Source organism: Haplochromis burtoni, unplaced genomic scaffold (genome assembly GCF_018398535.1).
Source record: "Haplochromis burtoni strain Fernald_Lab_line unplaced genomic scaffold, NCSU_Asbu1 Contig_157, whole genome shotgun sequence".
Taxonomy (NCBI): domain Eukaryota; kingdom Metazoa; phylum Chordata; class Actinopteri; order Cichliformes; family Cichlidae; genus Haplochromis; species Haplochromis burtoni.
In genome coordinates, this window is record NW_024582518.1 from 897,933 (window position 1) to 919,192 (window position 21,260).

At 37.9% G+C, this 21,260-nt stretch overlaps 2 protein-coding genes across 8 annotated transcripts in view; both read right to left on the reverse strand.

The window, feature by feature from the left end:
* LOC102290121 (protein NLRC3) lies at window positions 1-20,440 on the reverse strand. 7 transcript variants are annotated; one of them, XM_042225024.1, is made up of 12 exons: window positions 16,916-16,942; window positions 15,486-15,537; window positions 15,281-15,359; window positions 14,694-14,816; window positions 14,418-14,540; window positions 5,847-5,925; window positions 5,463-5,691; window positions 3,120-4,896; window positions 2,828-3,001; window positions 1,879-2,055; window positions 1,551-1,597; window positions 1-719 (listed from the first exon to the last, which is right to left on the reverse strand). In XM_042225024.1, exons 3-12 carry the CDS (start codon window positions 15,325-15,327, stop codon window positions 178-180), a joined length of 3,318 nt encoding a protein of 1,105 aa, XP_042080958.1. In that variant the 5' UTR covers window positions 15,328-15,359; window positions 15,486-15,537; window positions 16,916-16,942; the 3' UTR covers window positions 1-177. The 7 variants fall into 7 exon arrangements, with proteins under 7 accessions (XP_042080958.1, XP_005932807.1, XP_042080957.1 ...); XM_005932745.3 differs by lacking the exon at window positions 15,486-15,537 and having other exon boundaries at window positions 16,916-17,010; XM_042225023.1 differs by having other exon boundaries at window positions 15,281-15,537; window positions 16,916-16,934.
* Window positions 18,663-21,260, reverse strand: part of LOC102301056 (NLR family CARD domain-containing protein 3-like) — a 14,105-nt gene continuing 11,507 nt past the window's right edge. The window contains exons 9-11 of the mRNA XM_014336946.2: window positions 20,814-20,987; window positions 20,291-20,337; window positions 18,663-20,198 (exon numbers count right to left, since the gene is read on the reverse strand). Of these exons, the coding sequence (XP_014192432.1) occupies window positions 19,669-20,198; window positions 20,291-20,337; window positions 20,814-20,987 (751 nt within the window). The 3' untranslated portion in view covers window positions 18,663-19,668. The remainder of the gene's footprint in view (window positions 20,199-20,290; window positions 20,338-20,813; window positions 20,988-21,260) is intronic.

Consider the following 21,260-nt stretch of genomic DNA (forward strand, 5'->3'; position numbering starts at 1 on the left):
TGGCACTATATAAATAAAAGTGAAATGAAAAGTTCAGTGACACTCATCTCACTCTGGGTTTTTGTTCAAACTTGGTTCTGTCAGTTTTCATTCCAAAATCATATTTCACAATCTTCATCAGTTTTAAGGTTAAACAGTATTAATGGAATCAGTGAGTTTTCTGTCCATGCTTCTGGTCTACAGTGTGCACAGAAAGGCTGATGAGTTCAACTTCACCCCATAACCAAACCCAGGATAAAGAGTTTCAGTGAAAGTGGTGTTGAAGGTGTGGAGGTGGATCAGAGTGTCAGAGGAGACTCTGTAGAAGGACAGAGTGCCAGCAGGACAGTCCACATACACTGCTACTCTGTGAGAAACATTAGATAATGACGTTACTGTAATGGGAGTCCCGCTGTTGTTGTGCCAGGCGCTATACCCTCCATCAGTGCAGGTCAGACACCAGGACTGCTCATTGCCTCCAAATTTTGAGGCATCAATATCTCCGTTCCTTCCGATCCCTCTGTAGCTTACTGCAATATAAACCTTTCCAACCCACTCGACCTCCCAGTAACAGCGACCAGTCACACCATTTTCACACAGCACCTGAGGCCAGTAATCAAATCTCTCTGGGTGGTCAGGATACAGGTGCTCCTTTCTCAGGTCTGTCACTTTTTTGTTGCTTTCGGATAATTTGAGGAATTTGTGAGCTGTGTTTGGGTCCAGCGTGAATTCACAGAAATCTACCAAAAAGAGCATAAAAATCTTTGGTTAATATTGTCTAAAGTTTCCTGTTTTTCATGGGTATCTATGTTTAAACTGCATTAAGTTGATTTTTGGCTAAGTCTATTTTTTTTAGTAAGTGATGTTTCCATCTGGGGTAAAACTACCTCCTCCAGTGTGTTGTAGCCTGCCACTGGGGACGTTTGAGGACATGTTGGTGGACTCATATTTGATATGACATGAGAAAATACTTAAGGGAAACAAGCTCAATATATGCAGTACCGAAAACTGCAAATGGTTTGAAAAGAATCAAGACGTTCAAGATCAAAACTCTAAATTAAAAAGGTTTGCGATCCATCCCCTCCATGTATGAATGAAAAGAACGGGACTTAACATTCAGCCCTGATGTGGTTGATGAAGCACAAATAATACAATATATAAAATGTTTGTTTTAATGTTGCATTAAAGCAGAGGGGCGATCGTGGCTCAAGAGCTGGGAGTTCGCCTTGTGATCGGAAGGTTGCCGGTTTGAGCCCTGGGTCAGACAGTCTCGGTCGTTGTGTCCTTGGGCAAAACACTTCACCCATTGCCTACTGGTGGTGGTCAGAGGGCCCCCTGGCGCCAGTGTCCAGCAGCCTCGTCTGATTGGGACTAGTAAAGCGCTATACAAATACAGGCCATTTACCATTATACAGTAACATTTACTATGCAAGAATGCACAAAATGCTATATCATGATGAATAAGAGAAAGTAATTCAAAAGAAAAACTATGACTCATTGAAAGTGGGGGAGAGAGCTCAACAGGGGAAGTATAAACATAGTACATTAGAAAAAACAAAAAAAGCACTTACACTTCCTCAGACTTGATTTTAACCACTCGATTCCAACTGGGTCAGCTCTGCAAGATATGGGAGGAGAAATTATTATCTTCCTTTGTTACGTCGCAAATATTTCTAAACACTAAGATGCAGATAAAGTTAAATAAAGCAAAACACCAAATATAGAAAGATTGTTGTAATATTTGTGAAGTATCCCTTTGGTAAACACAACTAAGAGCAAATAGTCTGCAAAAGAAATCTTTGCATATCACAGAACTACTGAAAATCCTAATCCTAGTTAAGTTTGCATGTAGATGCGGAGGAGGACTTTTTCATGTTTTTAATCAGGGTGATTGCTGACCTGAGATTTTCTATTCTCCAGTGTGGATCATTCAACTCAGCAGCCAAAAGTTTCACTCCTGTGTCTCCAGGGTGATTGTAGGACAGGTCGACCTCTCTCAGATGGGAGGAGGGGTTGGAGTTCAGAGCTGAGGCCAGAGCAATACACCCTTCATGCGTGATCATGCAGCCTGTCAACCTGCAAACGCAAAACTACCATTAACTAGGATATATTAAATTTTTTGAGATAAGATATATTATACTTCTTTTATCCAGGGAGTTGGAAAAGGGTGTCACAGGAGCCAATGCATTAAACAAAATCTATTTAAAAAGGCCATAAATGAAGTAGAATAACACAATTAAATAAAAGGGATTTAAAATAGCCCAGTAAGGGAAAAACTTATAGAGTGAAAAGAACAAGCTGCAAAGTGAAATAAAATAAAATTTAAATAATACAAAAATGAAACAATACTGCAATCTGTGAATCTTAGAGAAAGAGCTCCATTGCCTGTGCAGCAACTGTTGCAGATTGAGGTTATTCTATATTATATTACATATTATCCACACCCATTTGGATTACCTCTGAATCTGCTGATGGGCAAACCCAAACAGTGTATTCAAACTGAAAAGAGCATTTCCCATCACTAGCAGACTTTCAGATGCTCCAGAATCACTGTGGACAAATACTGGGTGACCTAGTCACCTTTGACACTAAACCCCAAATTACCTTCTCTGATCAAACAATCGTCACCCAGCTGTACAATAAAGATAAATACACACACACTTTTTTGTTTCTTTTTCTTTTTCTTGTTTTTTTTTTAAATGTCATAATGCATATGACTAAACCAAGTACATTTTCTTAAATTGAGATTTTGGAAAACAAATATGAGGTGCAATGACAATGAAAAAAAGTAAATACATAAATGTTCATTTTTAAAGCAACTCAGTAAAACAGAAGATATTGAACTGACCTCAGAGTTTCCAGGGCGCAATGTGGACTTTCCAGACCTCTGGACAGTGCCTTGACTCCTTTGTCCTGCAGGTCATTGTTACTCAAGTCCAGCTCTCTGAGTCTACAGGATGGAGAGCTGAGAATTGTGGACAGAGCGTCACAACTTCGTTCTGTAAGGTTACAGCCACTTAGTCTGGAAAAACATAGGAGAATAAATAAACACATATTTAAAAGAAAGGGAGAAAAAAAATCTGGTTTTAACAACTATCACATGAACCAAAATACCCAAACCAATATCTGTACCCACTTACAGAGCTTTCTTAGAGGCCTTGACCACTGGTAGCAGCCTCAGAAGTGCAACCTCAGAAGCAGAGTATTTCTTCAGGTCAAACACATCTAGATCTTCTTCTGATGACAGTAAGATGAAGACCAGAGCTGACCACTGAGCAGAAGATAGTTTATCTGTGGAGAGACTTCCTGATCTCAGGGACTTTTGGATCTCCTCCACTAGAGAACGATCATTCAGTTCATTCAGACAGTGGAACAGGTTGATGCTTTTCTCTGGACAAGGGATTTCCTCGATCTTCATCTTGATGTACTGGACAGTTTCCTCTTTGGTCTGTGAGCCACTTCCTGGTTGTGTCAGCAGACCTCGAAGGAGAATCTGATTGCTCTGCAGTGACAGACCGAAAAGGAATCGAAGAAACAAGTCCAGGTGCCCATTTGGACTCTCTAAAGCCTTATCCACACCACACTGGTAAAAAACATTTTCTCTTTGGAAAGTTGATTGTTGTTCTTCCATCAGATTGATACCAGACTTAATAAAGGTCAGATGGACATGAAGAGCAGCCAGAAACTCCTGAACACTCAGATGGATGAAGCAGAACACCTTGTCCTGGTACAGTCCTCTCTCCTCTCTAAAGATCTGTGTGAACACTCCTGAGTACACTGAGGCTTCTTTAATATCGATGCCACACTCTGTCAGGTCTGATTCATAGAACATCAGATTTCCTTTCTGCAGCTCATTAAAAGCCAGTTTTCCCAGAGACGCAATCATCTTCCTGCTCTCTGGACTCCAGTGTTTATCTGGTTCAGATTTACTATATTGATTATACTTAATGTTGCTCAGTTTTGTCTGAACCACCAGGAAGTGAATGTACATCTCAGTCAAGTTCTTGGGAAGCTCTCCTCCCTCTATGGTTTTTAGCACATCCTCCAGAACTGTAGCAGTGATCCAGCAGAAGACTGGGATGTGGCACATGATGTGAATACTTCGTGATGTCTTCATATGTGAGAGAACTTTATCAGATAGCTTGTCATCTGAGAACCTCTTCTTGAAGTACTGTTCCTTCTGAGGGTCAGTGAACCCTCTGACCTCTGTCAGAATGTTAACACAGTCAGAAGGAATCTGATTGGCTGCTGCAGGTCGTGTGGTTATCCAGAGGTGAACAGAAGGAAGCAGTTTCCCTCTTATAAGGTTTGTCAGCAGCACTTCCACAGAGGTGGACTTTCTAGGGTCAGTTATGAGCTCAGTGTTGTGGAAGTCCAGAGGAAGTCGACACTCATCCAGACCATCAAAGATGAACACAACCTGGAAGTCTTCAAACCTGCAGATTCCTGCTTCTTTGGTGTCAGTAAAGAAGTGATGAACAAGTTCCACCAAGCTGAACTTTTCCTCTTTCAGCACATTCAGCTCTCTAAAAGTGAATGGAAATATGAACTGGATGTCCTGGTTGGCTTTGCCTTCAGCCCAGTCCAGAATGAACTTCTGTGTTAACACTGTTTTCCCAATGCCAGCCACTCCTTTTGTCAGCACTATTTTTGGTTCCTCTTTTCCAGGCAAGCCTTTAAAAATATCTTCTTGTCTAATTGTTGCTTCTGGTCTGTCTGGATTTCTGGAATTTTTTTCAATCTGTCTGACCTCATGTTCTTCATTGACCTCTGCAGTCCCCCCCTCTGTGATGTAGAGCTCTGTGTAGATCTGATTCAAAAGGGTTGGATTTCCTGCTTTAGCGATCCCCTCAAACACACACTGGAACTTCTTTTTCAGAGTAGATTTGAGATTCTGTTGGCACATGGAAGGAGATTCTGAAAGAACAAAGAACACTCTGTACTTAAAGAGAATTTACATCATAATACTGACACACAAAATTTTTTACTCTTGGCTGACGCAGAATAATTGTCATTTTGATTCTTGTTGAAGTGCAAATAAAATCAGCCTTTCATTACAAAAAACCCAAAAACTTGGCATAAATGAAGCATGTGACTTCATTTAAGTACATTGGCACCATTTTATTTTTTACAAATGGTGCCAATGTACCATTTGTTAAAAAAAAACAAACAAACAAAAAAACAACAACGTAATTCTACTTTAAAGAAGTCTGTTGGTGTTATTAGCTTGCTTGGATGGTGAGGTACATTTGAAAATCGAATCTACTTAGGCTAAAGCCAGCCAAAAGCGAAGCTTGATGCTGGGAGGAGGGAGCCCAAAGCCAGAGACGGTCAGAAACAGAAAGCAGACAAAGCACAGGTCCATAGTAACTGATCAAATATGTACAGCATTTGGTGGAAATCTAGCAAAGGTAGCATAAACTAGTTATAAATTATTTATGCTGAGCAAGTCTCTGTTTAAGCCTTTAGAGAAATATTCTTACTGCACTGCAAACAGTCAGCGAGCCTCTCCTTCTTCATTCTCCTCAGGAAGTGCAGTGTGATCTTCAGAAATGCTTCTCTACTTCTCTTCCTCTCCTCTTCATCCTCACCCTCCAACAACTCATCAACCTCTCTTTGATTCTCTAAGCATTGTGGGTAATCTGGATTCAGAACCTTCTGTATCTTTTTCAGCTCACTCTTCACAAAAGCGATGATGTTGTCCTCCAGCAGCTAGAACACAATACTCTGTGAATATCCAATCAAACTGAAATCATCAAGCCAATCAGATTCATGTTGTAAACACTAACAATGTGCTGGACTACAAGTGCAGCATAGAAATGACTGAACAGTATAGATGCCAGAATAACTGTTGTGCATGTACAGACCATAAATATGGAGTCCAGGTGTGTTTGATGATCCTGGAGAGACCGGCCTTTAGGAGCTCCTGAGGTCTGCTGGTCCATGCTGTGAAGAAATCATGAAGAATTAGAGACAGGGATTTTATTTCTCGAAGTTGACTCGAGTTCCGGTGACGTCACCATCCTGAATGGCAGCCTAAAGTAATAGCTCCCTCGCGAAAATAGTTATTTCGTCCCTTCAGACCATCAAATACTAGACCTACAAATAATACTCGAACAGATGAGAGGGGCAAGAATGGGGAAGACGCATGCAAACAAAGAAACCACCGCCGCAGAAACTGCAGATGCAGAAAATTCGAGGAGTAGCTCTCTTACGAAGGGACAAGAAGGCGAAGCTAATGCTAACCCAGCTCCCTCAAGTGCCGACGTAAGTTTGACAAAAATCTTGGAGGAGATTCGGGACTTCCGAAAAGACATAAAAGAACAATTAACTGGTATTAAATCAGAGATTATCAGCATTAATCAAAAAATAACGGAGGCAGAGGTATGAATTGAAAAAGTGGAAGACCGTGTTCAAAATTTGGAACAGACGCTGAATAAGATGATAAAAGTCATGCATCAACAAGAAAATAAGTTACTTGACTATGAAGGAAGATCCCGACGAGAAAATTTAAGGATATATAATGTTCCGGAAGGAGCCGAGGGCTCGTCTATGATGGACTTTGTGGAAAAACTACTGCGGGACACTCTGGAGATAAACCCTACCGTGGAGTTTGGCATCGAGAGAGCACACCGGGCGCTGGCATCAAGACCCGCCGGAGACAGGCAAGATAAAACGCGATCAATAATAGTCAAATTTCTCCGCTATAGGGTTAAAGAAGAGATCCTACGTAGAGCTTGGGAAAAGAAGAAAGTTTTTCTGAATGGGAAATTAATATTCTTTGACCATGATTACCCTCCAGTAGTACTGCAGAAGAGAAAGGAGTACGTAGAGACGAAGCGGGTGTTAAAGCAGAAAAATATCCGCTTCCATACTCCGTTCCTGGCAAAACTACGAGTGTTTTATGAGGATGGAACATGTCTGTATCAGACGGCGGAGGAGGCGACCACAGACACGAAGGACAGAGGGCTTCCAGTTAATGTGACTACATCGAAGGAGAGTCTGGTCGAGCAGCTGTCCCGTACCGCCTGGGAAACAACGAGAGGATCAACTCAGCGAGGGACAGACGACGAGCGAGAGAAAGATATCAGGGCGAGACTGCGAACCTTCAGAAGACAGATCATACCCTCGTTAGAGGAGTTATAAGTACTGTCGGGCTTTAAAAGGAGGTAAAAATACGCGGTGTTATATATATTTCAAGATGTTTGTGTGTATATCTCTACCCCAATTGGATGAGATTATATAGATATAAGCGAGGGATGCATAAAGACACACTTTCCGTGTAATGAACAACGACTTTGTTTTCTTCCGCCTCAAGTGCCATGGCGGGGGCCCTCAGCCCATATATGGGAGAGGCTTTCCCTCACAGCTAGACGCTTTTTCTAGCTCTACCCAGGGTCACTTATTAGAGACCCCAGCCTTGGAACCACAGTTTTTTTTTGTACTTGTTACCTATGTTTGATATCTTTGTTTGTTTAGGGAGTAGATCTGATGAGTTTCATTTTATTTGTTCCATGGACATACGTTGATTACGTATGGCTGGTGATAAAGTAAAATTTCTATCTTTCAATGTTAATGGGCTGTTAAATCCAATTAAACGTACTAAAATCTTAACTAAAGTGAAAGCAGAACAAGCCCATATAGTCTACTTACAGGAGACCCTTGACAGATAAGGAGCACGTAAAATTAAAGAGAATGGGTTTTACTAATTAGTTTTTTTCGTCACACAAATCAGGACATAGGAGAGGAGTTGCAATCCTTATTTCAAGTAAATTAAACTTTGAAAAAGTATCTGAAATGGGTGATAAAGAGGGTAGATTTATTCTAGTAAAAGGAAAAATAGATGGGAATTTGATCACCCTTTTAAATGTTTATGCTCCGCCAGAGAGTGATATTAGTTTCTTCCAAAGGATCATTAATATTATGGTAACAGAAACAGAAGGCCTTTTGATTTGTGGAGGGGATTTAAATATACACCTACAGCCAAAATTAGACTCGTCTAGCAGGAAAACGTACGATAGGAAATCACCATATATCAAAGTGAATGCACTTTTTGAGGAGGTAGGATTAATTGACATATGGTGAGACCTTTTTCCTAATAGAAGGGACTATACTTACTACTCTGCTCCACACTCTCTTTATACAAGGATAGATTATTTTATAACATTTGGTAAAGATAAGGATAAAATACATACTTGTGGAATTGGGACGATAGATATAAGTGACCATGCACCAATATACTTATCCATTGATTTTAACCTACGGTTAAAAAATAATACATGGAAATTGAACTCAAGTCTGTTGAATGATTCGCCTTTTAAGGCACAAATTAAATCAGAAATTAGTCTCTTCTTAGAGTTCAATGATACTGGAGAAGTACCACCTCCCATACTATGGGATACTTTGAAGGCGGTACTAAGAGGGAAAATTATAGCAATAACTTCATTTAAGAAAAAAGATAAGAATAGAAAACTAGAGGAGTTGAATAAGAGACTAAAAGAACTAGAAAGAAGATATAAAGGGGACTTAGCACAGGATATATTAAGGGAAATCAAAAACATTAGGAACGAAATTAACAATCTAGCCACACAAGAAATCAAGAAAGATTTAATGTTTTTGAAACAGAGACACTATGAAAGTGGCATTAAATCTACCAAAATATTGGCGTGGAAATTGGGAAAAAAAAGACAGCGGAAAATACAATTTATAAAATTAGGGACCCAAGTACAAAAGTGATAAAAAATAAATTAAATGAAATACAGGAAGCCTTTGAAAGATTCTATAAAACCCTATACTCGGAAGCCCCTGGCGGGACTGAAGCTCAGATTGATAGCTTCCTGAACCCTCTAGACTTACCCACTCTAGATGAAGAACAAAATCAAGCAATGACAATGAACATAACTGAAGAAGAATTAAAAGCTGCAATTAATAGGCTTAAATTAAGTAAATCACCAGGACCAGATGGTTACACGGCAGAGTGGTATAAAGAATTTAAAAAGGAATTGATACCTGTTTTACTGCCTACATTGAATTGGGTCTTGAAAAAGGCACAAATGCCCCCCAGCTGGAAAGAGGCAATTATCTCAGTTATACCAAAAGAAGGCAAAGATAAAATGGAATGTGGATCTTTCAGGCCAATCTCCGTTCTTAATGTGGACTATAAACTTTTCACATCTATCATGGCCAAACGGCTAGAAGAGTTCCTACCAACATTGATATGTAACGACCAAACGGGTTTCATACATCAACGCCAAACACAGGACAATATACGAAAGACACTACATATTATGGACCATATACAAAAACATAAAATCAAAGCAATTGTGATGAGTGTAGACGCTGAAAAAGCCTTTGATTCCGTCAACTGGAAGTTCCTTTACAGGGTATTATATAAATTTGGCTTTCATGATACGATTATTAAAACTATACAAGCACTATATGACAATTTCTACAGCCAGGATTAAAATTAATGGATGTCTATCTAACAGTTTTACCCTAAAAAGGGGCACTAGACAGGGCTGTGCATGGTCACCGTTACTTTTCGCATTATACTTGGAACCACTAGCTCAATTCATTAGGCAAAACGAAGACATTAAGGGAATTTCTATCAAAGGGACACAATATAAACTGGCTTGCTATGCGGATGACATTTTGGTCTACCTTGGACACCCAACATATTCTTTACCCAAACTGATGCAATCATTTGAACAATACGGCCAATTATCAGGCTACAAAATTAATATAGGTAAAACCCAGCTACTCTGATATAATTATAGCCCACCAGAAGAAATAAAATGTAGTTATCCCCTGGTATGCCAAACGGAGTCTTTTAAATATTTAGGCATAAATTTACCGAAAGATCTTACAAAATTATTTGAACAGAATTACCTACCCTTATACAAAAAAATAAAGGAAGATATAGTAAGATGGAATTTAATTCCTTTCTTTAGCTTTAATTCAAGAATTGATTCTATTAAAATGAATGTATTGCCAAGATTTTTGTATCTATTTCAAACCCTACCAATAGAGATTAACCAAAGTCAATTTAATGAGTGGGACAAAATGTTATCTAGATATATATGGCAAGGTAAAAGACCAAGGGTTCGCCTCAAAACTCTACAGCTGGCTAAGCAAAAGGGAGGATGGGGCCTCCCTGACCTCAGATACTACTACTTTGCAGTGCAGATGAGAGCAATAATATGCTGGTGTAACCCATCATACACTGCCCAATGGAAAACCATTGAGGAACAAATGCTGTCTATTCCTATTCAGGCAATTCTAGCTGACAATAATCTACAAACCTATATAAAAAAAATTGATAACCTGTGGGTGAAAAGGACCCTTAAAACATGGAAAACTATTATAAAGGAATATAAACTCGAGACCAATATTACAGTTCTTAAATGGTGTGCTTACGACTCAGAGTTCAAGCCTAATGAACTGGATCCTAGATTCAAGGACTGGACAGGTAAGGGCATAACAGCCTTGTGTAGTATAATGAAAGATGGAAAATTGTTCCGCTTTGACATGCTTAGAAAGACATTTTCATTAGAAAAACAAGACTTCTATCGATATTTGCAGTTAGGGCACTATGCTGACACGAAGATGAGAAATGTAACAATGATAAACACACGCTTGATGGAATTGTTTATAAAAAGCTATAACTCAGAAACTATTGATAGAATTGTATGTCTGTATAAGGGTCTAATGGATTTGAAACCACATTCGACTTCATATATTAGAACAAAATGGGAGAAGGAAGGAGGGATAAAAATATTAGAGGAAGAATGGACGGCAGTATGGAGGTATCAGTGGATGTGTACCAGCTCACAAAAGTGGAGGGAATTCGGTTGGAAGTGCCTAATTAGATACTTTATAACACCTTCTCAGAAGTCTCATTATGATGATAACTCAGAAGTCTCATTAAGATGATAACCCCCCTGCTTGTTGGAGGAACTGTGGAAATCAAAGTGCAAATCACTACCACATTTTTTGGGACTGCTCTATCTTGAGGGATTATTGGAGAGAAATACATAATGCCTTACAGGATATCTTTAAATGCGAAATACCCCTCGAGAGTAAGACTATGTTCTTTGGATATATACCTCAGGAATGGCCTAAATATGATAAACATTTAGTAAATGTTCTACCGGTGGCCTGTAAAAAGAGGATCACCAGAAAATGGTTATCCCCAGAGAGCCCAAACATAAGTACATGGATGGAAATCACAATGGAAATCTATAACATGGAAAAGATAACAGCTTCTGTTAACCACAAGCTGGAGAAATTTACATCATACTGGGAAAACTGGGTCAAATATATCACGCCTCATAGGCCAGATTTTATTTTTACAAACCAATAACTGTGATGTATGAGAGTATATATTTATAGGATCACCCCCTACCAACACATCCGGGGGTTTTTTGGGGTTTTTTTGTTGTTGTTTTTTTGTTTTGTTTTGTTTGTAGGTTTTGTTTGTTTTCTTATTTCGGATTATGTGATTGTTTCAATTGCTTCTATAGTTGTAAATATTTTCTCTTTATGACTCGGATGTAAATTAAAATACTATTTCGGTATCTAAGACAGATAACCTAAGCAAGAAGTATGCTTACATGATGTACATACTGTGAATGCCTGCTTTTGAAACCTTAATAAAAAAAAAATATAAATTTAAAAAAAAAAGAAGAAGAATTAGAGACAGACACAATGTAAGGATCCCTGAAGTCATAATTATGAACTGAACATGAAATAAACATGTAGCAAACTTTGACTTCACTTAAGCAAATGTGCAGTGGGGCTTTATAAATTTAGACTCTAAAGTCCATGTTTAAAAGGAACAATTACTAGTTGGGTTTTTACAAGTGTTTGCACCCAAACAACTTACAATTGTTACATTTATGCAGACCAGAATGTTCCAAAAATGAAATGTACAATTTCACGTTTAATTTAAACTTATGTGAAATAACTAAAGACCTTACTACATTTAATGTGAAAATATAATCCCTTGTTACTTTCATAAAAAAGTTTATTAAAATTGCATTGTTAAAAAAGAAAAATACATGAAAAAATGAATGGTGATAAAAACTTATTTAATTTTTAGTAGTTTAGGAAGAATCTTGATGCATGTACAGTCACTCCTGGCAAGTAAATCCCAAAAAGTTGAGTCTGTTCGTCTGGACGTAGCATTTTCAGTGAGAGAGACGTTTCATCACTCATCTAACGACTGAAGAAGTCACTCGGATGAGTAATGAAACTTTTCTGCCGCTGAAAACGCTACGTCCAGATGAAGAGAATCAACCTTATGGGAGTTCAGTAATTTCAGCTAGTCCTTAAAACGCCTTTTACTTTCTCACACTTAAATACGTTTTTATCAATTCTCAGTTACAAACTTACATTATCTTATTAAAAAACCTTGAATATGTAAGCACTTATTTACAATATTTATACACTGAATTCATACATTTAAATGAATGTAGACTGCTAAGAGAGAGTGGAATAATAATATTGTTTAGCAACTGTTAACAGTCCACTATAATGCATAAAAATAATAATAATAAAAAATTTCATTTAAAAGCTCCTCTCAAGACACACAAGGACACTTAACAATAGACTAAAACACATAGTAGAACAAAATGAAGAACAATAAAAAAAGATAAAATAAACAATATGTTTACAGTGAATATGCAGACTTGAACAGATAGATTTTGAGTTGAGATTCAAACTGAGGGAGAGAACCAGTGTTTCTTAAATCCGGGGGTAGAGAGTTCCACAACCTGGGTTCTGCATTTCGTTGTACTATTGTACTAAGTATGACTGTGCAACGACAATAAAGACTTATCTTATCTTGCATAGTGTCCATCTGTGACGTTTAGTGTTTTAAAGCATGTATAAGAGAGAAGATGGAGTTACCCCGATGTAATACACTGTTAACCTTTGTGTCCCAGCTCTCTCACTGGTTAATATAGTTTTTAATCTGGCTACTTTCACTTTTACTTACTAGTGTGACTGGATTTAGAAAAAAATACCACAACTTACAACAACTTGGGTAAAATACAACAATTTACTCTCTATTTATTGGTATTGTATGCATCATGGGTCTAAAGGTAAAGAACACTAAGTCTCTGAGCTGCCAGAAAATTTGATAACAAAATTATTATTTCTTTATTATACCAACTAATGACAAATAAAAATTAACATTACACCATGGGCCGAGACTTTTGGTTCCTGTTTTTCTTGTTTTTAACTATTATTCTAGCTGAAACACTGCTTCCCGATCTTTGTCTCAACTAAGTGTTAGTGTTTTCCGTGTTTCCCCACCATAGTCATTATGTTTAGAGTTAAGAGTCAAATAAGACAGAAAAAATTACATCATAATTTATTTTCCTGTTGGAAATGTAAATGATTAAATTTAACGCTTGTAGTTAATATATTTATTATAGTTTTTTTATTTAATTTTTTGTTTATACTTAAGTACAGTTTCAGTTAGTTTTCCAGACTAGTTTTTGTTTAAGTTAAGTTTTTATTCTTGTAAAAGTTTAGTTGTATTTGAGGTCTTATTGATTTCAGTGTTTCAGTCTTTTTAATCAGTCTTGGAAGAAGGACACACATCAGAGGGAAAATGACCAAAAATCAGTACAGGTGTTAAAAAAATAAAAACGTTTTAAAAGCAGTTTACTCAGACATCTAGAGTCTCGATAAACATATCCATCCATGCCATCAGGCAAGTTTTAGTAATGTTTTTTTCAACCACACTAATAGACACTAAAACTAAGGATATTTCTTTATATATATTTAATTTTATTTTAGTTTTAAACAATTTTTCAAAAGTCTAGTTTTTATTGTTGTCTTAGTTAAATAAAATATTTTTTTCATGCCTAGTTTTATTTATTTTTATTTTATTTTAGTAAAATATAATAAACTTGTGTATAACATTCATGTTTTTATTGTAAACGGTAAAACAGCTTTTGACTTCCTTCTAAATAACTATACATTTAGAATTATTCATAGGTTACTATAAACTGTTACACATTATATAAAAAGTAAGGTATTGTTTCTTAATTTGATAAACATACACTTTATAACTACACTGTTACCTGGCGTCCACATATGTGGACATCACATTTTGGGTTATTTAGACCAAAATACTCAATTTTGCTCTACAAGGGCCTGATATCCACTTACGAGGACATTATACTTCTACTGTTCTATCAAAATTTTAAACGAATATCCTCATATGTAGCTATTTTTCTTAAAAACAAAAATAAGGTAAAAAAAAAAAAAATCTGATAATTCTTTGTATTTACGTTCATCGGGCCCCAATATGCCCAACTATCAAAGAGAAATTAAAAATGCATGCCGTGGAAGAGTTCGGGTCTTAGGAGGTTAAATGTATTTTACTGTGTCTGCAGGTCAGAACTGAAGCAGTTTGAAGACCTCACCTCAGACTGGGATCAGGACAGCAGACTCCTGGTTTAAACAGCAGAGGGTCAGACTTTGACTCGTTGCTCTTCAAGGACAAACAGCTGAGTTTAGACTCAGCCTCTGATGATCTGTGATGGATCCTGTTAGAAGACAACCATGGAGCATTACCCGTGATGCTTTACTGAGCTTCCTGTATCGTATTAACTATCATTAGTCAAGAAATCAACACTTAAGAAACAGTAAAGCTGATCAGGATGTCTTGAGCTAAAACGTGAATGTTAGAAATAGCTTGCCTGTGCTCAGCACAGCAAAGGCCTTCTTTAAAAGGGAGAGGTTCGGCCTTTGACTCATTACTCTTCAAAGACAAACAGCTGACTCCAGAATCTGCTTCAAGAGAAATTGACCTCTGGTAAACCCTGGAAGAGACCAGAAGATAACTGGAAAGACGGCAACCATCATTGTCTGATTGTCTGTCAAGTAGTTGACAAGAAAATACATAAAAGATAGAAGTAACTAAGTAACTAGTTCAGCGAGTAGTGCTTCATTGCAGCTCTGAGTTACTTCTACTGCACTGGATTTGATCTTGATCTTAATTATCATCTGAAGACAGCACTTTGTGATAGTTTTTATTCAAGCAAACAAGGAATCAGCAGATCAATTATAAATCCACGATGAAATAATCATCAGTTACAGTCTGGAGTGAAACAAGGAAAAACAGCTCTGAAAGGAAAATGCTTTATGAACACTGAAACATACAAAATAAAGCAATGTTTCTACTGTAGGACCACATACACATCAGTGAAGTCTTCTGTAAAAGATTCTGTGTGGAGTTAAAAACAAGTTACCGTTCATTATACAGAAATGCATAATGCTGACTTACATCATGTTTTCAGAAGGTTGTCTGTCAAACACAATGGGCGGACTCATGGTGGCTCCTCGTGGACCTGCAGGTCATCATTCTGAGAAATGATGGTGACAAAAAACAAAATGTCATGAACGCACTAATACGACTGTCTCCATGTCACAGACGTATATAAGCTGCAGCGTTCATAATGCTTTCCATTCAGAAATATTCAGCTCATTACTGCCATAGATGTCACTGATGGTGATGGTAACAGGAAACTGCAGGATGTTAGTCTGAACCAGATAACCAGCTGTTATATATCTATTACACACATGTTGCATGAGAGCTCATGTGTTCTCCACGTTATTTCACCCAAGCTCTCCTCATAATTTCCTAAAAAGAACCCTCAGGTTCAGTCATGAATCATGGAATATTAAAAGGAAGCATGAAGCTGATTTTATAGTAAAATTATTGTTTTAACACAAAATGAATCTGGTTTCAAGCTGACTGACTTTATGTTAGCTTTTGTTGCTGGTTTGACAGAATCCAGCTGTGCTGTGGCCACCTCAGCTTTAAAATCAGTAGGACGTTTGTGTATACAGACTTTTGATCAGTACTTGGATTTTTGAAAAGCGGCCACCACAGCAACATCACAGACTTTAAATCAACCAAAAACATCTAATGAGAGACTTTCTGGAAACATTTTAAATCCTTACATCTATAAAAGTTTCCATAAAATTTGATGCAGCTGAGCATCAGTGTGTTAACTTTGCTCAGCTTATCTTGTTGCTCTGTGTGCAGTTTAATATTTTTAATCATGTTTTTAATGGAATTAGTGTCAGTAAATGTAACTGAGTTATAACCTTCATCACTCAGGCCACTCACACACGGACTTTTCGTGTCTTTTCTTTGCACTTTCTCAAGGCACTTTGCAACTATTTTGTTTTCCAAAGTTCGCCTTTCTTATTTTTTCGATACATTTCTCTTGATTTAATAACTATATTTCTCTCCTGATTTCCATTTATTCCCACTGTCTACTAGTAGTTTTATATTCTTGCACAGTTGGTGTGGCGCATCTACACTTTCGTTCTACATGTAAAATGACAACAAAGGGCTCTTCTCTTGTATTTATAGGAAGCAGGAGGCAAACTTTCAGAATTTCATCATCCTGGATAAACCCGGTGTGTTTTCCCCGCGGGCCGTCACGGGGCTTCCCCGCCCACCTCAGTGAAAACAGATCAGCGGATGTGGGCGTGAGACACTCGGTGCATTTAACAGGTGTGTTTTCTTTCAGAGAACTCGGACACCTTCAACTGCGGCTGCGCAGACTCACCTGTCCAGTCCGTTCAGAAACATTTCCGGTGAGCAACCGAAACTGAACAGCTGCCCAGAAACAAGCAGAGAGAGAGAGAGGTCTGTAGACACTGAAAACACGAAACAAGCCAAACGGAGCCCACGCACCGCGGGGCAGGTCACAGAAAAACACGTGACACCCAGAAAATGTCATTGAGACTGCTAAAACTGCAGACTGAGACACTAGAAAACATTACAAAGATGTTTATCCTCCTTCGGAACATGACGCAATGAGTAACAGTAATAATATATCATATTGTGGACGCACAAAAACGGCCACTTAACACTATAATCACACCTCTGATCTCAGCCACTCACCTGTCTTTAAAAAGCTTCCAGCTGCGAGGATTCAGTCATTACAATGAGCCTCGTCCCGGAAGCCTACTCACAAAACTCAGCAAAGATCACGAATCCTCTTAGTCCCTCCCACCAGAGCTCTGAGTGGAGGAGGCGGAGGAAGCGAAATAAAGAGGGAGGATTGTTAACTACAGCATGGACAGTTTTGTTTGCTGTATTTTACGAGCTCAGGTGTGACACGACGTGTTTCATATTTACAGTCGCTTTAAACAGAATTCATAACATGAAGCATTGTGACATCAGGTGATCTGTTTATGCAGTAGCTGTTTAAAGACTTTTCATTCCTCTGTTCTTCCACATTGAGAAGGTAAAAATACTTCTAAAGGGTACAACTGTGCATCCTTCATAATGGCTTCATCTCCCACTGTGACACATTTTAGGACCCGAGACATCCTTCATCATGCTGTGCTGAGACTGACTTCTGCAACAGCATGCTCATCCTTTTGTTCTTTGTGCACACTGCCACGCAGCCATATAGTTTTCACACATCAGATATTTCCTGATAAGTAAACATCTTTTTGAGTTGCTTATAGTTTATCTTCTCAGTTACCACCCCATGTTGCTTACAGTGTCTTGTTCAGTGTTTGGGCCAGGCTGTGACCTCTGACACCTCAAAAGTCAATCATAACACTATAACCGTGATTTGTGATAAAACTGCCGCTGCCCTTTGGAATTTGTTTGGCAGGTTGTTTCCATAAAAATGGATGAAAATCGCCAGAGTTACTGTCTGGGCATATCTGATACTGCAGGTGGGGTCACAGGGTTTCCGTCACTGTTACCAGGATTGTGTCGTACATAAGTACCACTATTAGGAGGACTTAAAGATGAGGGGCAACCTGATCAGAATCTGGTTAGAGAGACAAAGCTGTTGTGATGTTTTGCTTGTGTGTGGTTTGTTGAGTATTGAGTTATGCATTAGTTATGTGTGTATTTGACCAGATGATGTCAATCCTTTTGATTTTCTGATGTAGAATTAGCCCTTCGCGCCATGTTCACCAGGTTAATAAGAACAACGTGAAAATAATTCTTGAAGTAAACCTGTGTGAATGAGGATTTCTCCAATCTAAACTATGTTGCTGGCTCTGGATTGAATGAAGCTGACTGACTGTTGTTCAGGCTGAAGCTGAAACTGAAGTGGAGTGGGGCACCCTAAGAAATAGTAACGCTAGTGCCTCTGATGTTCCTTTGATGTTTGGTGCCTTTATTTTGTGAAAAGCAATGCGGTATATTTTTTTCTACTTGGGACAGAGAATAGAGATCAATCTGATGGTCACCGCATGTTACTCGATCTTGGGTTCTTCTGTGATTTCGGTCTCAATGTTTATATTGTGACAGAATTAAAGCAACCAGTGAAGTGATGTTTTCTTGTTTATACCAGAAAATTAATCTGGATCTGTTCTGATAATTGTTGAATCATCTTCCAATCATCTGCATGTTGAAGCTCTTAACTGTTTTGAAGTTTTTATTTTATCATCCCTGGCTGTAATCGGATTATTTGAAGCTTTCGTATTGTTGTCCCGCTAAAACAAACAGTGGGAACCTTTCAGCGATTGCTGGTATTTACCAGACAAATCAATGTTTTGAGTAAACAGTCTGCAAACTGATCAGTGAGGAAGAGTCTGCAGCTGCAGCCACAGATAAATAGAAAAACAGTGACATCCAAACAGCTGATCTTTGTCATATGACACCATTTTATTGAAAAATTAAACAAGTAATAAGCTGATATAAATTCACCTTCAGTATATAAAGTAATGCAATAATAAGTGAGTGAGAAAAATGATCTGGAATTACAATTACAACATCAATTAATTAAAAATCTTAAGATATTATTTTCACTGTTACTCTTTCAATCACAGAAACCAGCCAGAATAAGAAGTGGAGAAGTGTTGGATTAATTACTTAAACCTCAGAAAGAATGAGTGGAAACAATTTATTTAATTGGAGGAAAATAATTATCGGCCATTGTAATGCAAATGTGTAAAATATTCACAGATTTTTAAAGAAAGAAAAAAGCCCTCCACTTAGGTTCAGGCAAGTTTGGGTTGAACTTGTATGGGTCTGTTCCTAGTTACCCCGGGTGGAGTTACATATTTGGTGATATTAGTCATTTGTGCACTTTATTTAAAAGATAACATTAGATTAAGAGACTAGAAGTTAAACATTGGGGCAAGGCAACTGTGAGTAACCTTAGCTGTCATTTCTTTTCTTTTTGTTTTTGTTCATATGAAATTGATCCCTGGTTGTTTATAAACAACCGAGTCAACAGGCTGTTAAAGGCAACCGAAGGTCTCAGTTTTAAGATGTTTTCTAATTTGTTCAGATTTTGGCTAAAAAAACACAACACAGCATTTTGTTTTAAACACCAAATACATATTATATAAATAGGTGCAGTGTAAAAAACAAGGAACATTGTCTACAACTGCAAAAATGTAAACATCATTTGTAACATAACAATAATTTCCTGGTTATTTATACATCACAAACAGGTTACAGCATAGTTATCATTTCAGTATTGTAAGAGTGAGTATGAATAAAAATAGGGTGAACGAAAACTTCTTTAGGTAATAATGTGTGAATGTCTCTGAGCAGTTTTTAAATTTGTCTTAATCCAGGAATCTGAAAATGTGTGTCTAAGTGAAATAGATAGATATTTACAGACTTAACTGTACTCTGATTCAGCTGAGTATATTTATAACAAGAAGACACTCTTTATACTAAACTACACACAGACTCACTGATGCTCTATCCCAGAGTGTAAATCCAGGATAAAGAGGTTCAGTGAATGTGGTGTTGAAGGTGTGGAGGTGGATCAGAGTGTCAGAGGAGACTCTGTAGAAGGACAGAGTGCCAGCAGGACAGTCCACATACACTGCTGCTCTGTTAGACACAGAGGAGGAGGAGGAGATATGTGTTTTTTTGTTATTGTAAGAGACACAGTAAGGATTACTTTCAGAGAACCACAAACTCCAGGAATGATCATTCCATCCAAATGCACCAGTATTATTTCTTCCTTTCCTTTTGATTTTGCTGTAACTTACAGATAGATCAGAATATCCTCTCCACTCAACCTCCCAGTAGCAGCGACCCCTCAGGGGATCACGACACAGAAACTGAGGCCGTTCAAATCTTTCTGGATGATCAGGATATGACTGAAATGGTCGTCCACGTGTCACCTTCCTGTTGTTGTCAGACAGATGAAGTTCTCTGCTAATTGTGTTCATGTCAATTGTAAGTTCACAGGCATCTGATGGAGGGAACAAACATAATAAACATCTGTTGAAGATGGTTGAATGTGTGCTGCTTTGTTTTCATGAATCACATTAAAAACACACTTACACTTCCTCAGACCTGGTCTCAACCATCGGACTCCAGCAGGCTCCACCCTGAAAGGAGGAGGAGGGTCAGACCAGCACAGTCTCTTTCAGCATGCACACATGAACACTACATCACTGTCATACACATACTGTTAGACAGTGATGACAGAAGAGCACAACATTTGAACTAATCCAGACTAGTTAACCAAATGTTTTCACATACATCTTTTTTTATTTGTTGTACTGACCCATGGCAAATATATTCTTTGTCACTTTGGTGACAGAAAATTTAAACGTAGCACAAAAAGTGAGGAAATTTGTATTTAAACGATTATTTCCTTGTTGTACAATGCTTCTTGGCAGTAAATCTTGTATGGAAAACCATTTGATTTCCCCTTAAATGGTACCATATTTGTACCATAAGAAAAAGGTATCTGTGGGTTAAGGAGGAGAATTGAGGTTGCACCCATAAAAACTTGCCAAATCTTCTTTGAGGATTTGGCAAGTTTTGCAGCATGAATTTGTTGCGGCAGCTCTCTCTATACCTCAAAGTGTCAAGATTCCAATGTGGATCCTTCACTCCAGAAGACAGAAGCTTTACTGCTGAGTATCCTGGATGATTGTAGCTCAGATCCAGTTCTCTCAGATGGAAGGGGTTGGAGCTCAGAGCTAAAGCCAAATCATTACTTCCTTCTTCTGTGATCAAACAACCTGAAAGCCTGCAGACACATAAACCAATTCATATCACAGGTTCTCTGAAAGAATTGTTTTCTGCTGTGAATAATATAAGAGAAAACTGTTTCCAACATATAATTAAACAGTCACTGAGTAAGGGAGTTGGTGAGTTAGAAATGTGAATATATTGTGAATATATGTTTTGTAGATGTTCATCTGTGTTACAGTTAAGACACATTGATGCTTTGAGCAAAATTCTACAGCCACTAAACAATACTTATATGCTGCTTCAAAATTTAGTTATACTGACATCTAAC

What these genes read in the sequence shown, in the direction of transcription:
- LOC102290121 (XM_005932745.3), bottom strand. Translation starts at nt 15,327, where the DNA reads ATGAGTCCGCCCATTGTGTTTGACAGACAACCTTCTGAAAACATGAT. An exon ending in AAGGCCTCTAAGAAAGCTCT is followed by an intron (nt 3,002 to 3,119) that starts GTAAGTGGGTAC and finishes ATGTTTTTCCAG; the next exon opens with ACTAAGTGGCTGTAACCTTA. An exon ending in AAAATCAAGTCTGAGGAAGT is followed by an intron (nt 720 to 1,550) that starts GTAAGTGCTTTT and finishes TCTTTTTGGTAG; the next exon opens with ATTTCTGTGAATTCACGCTG.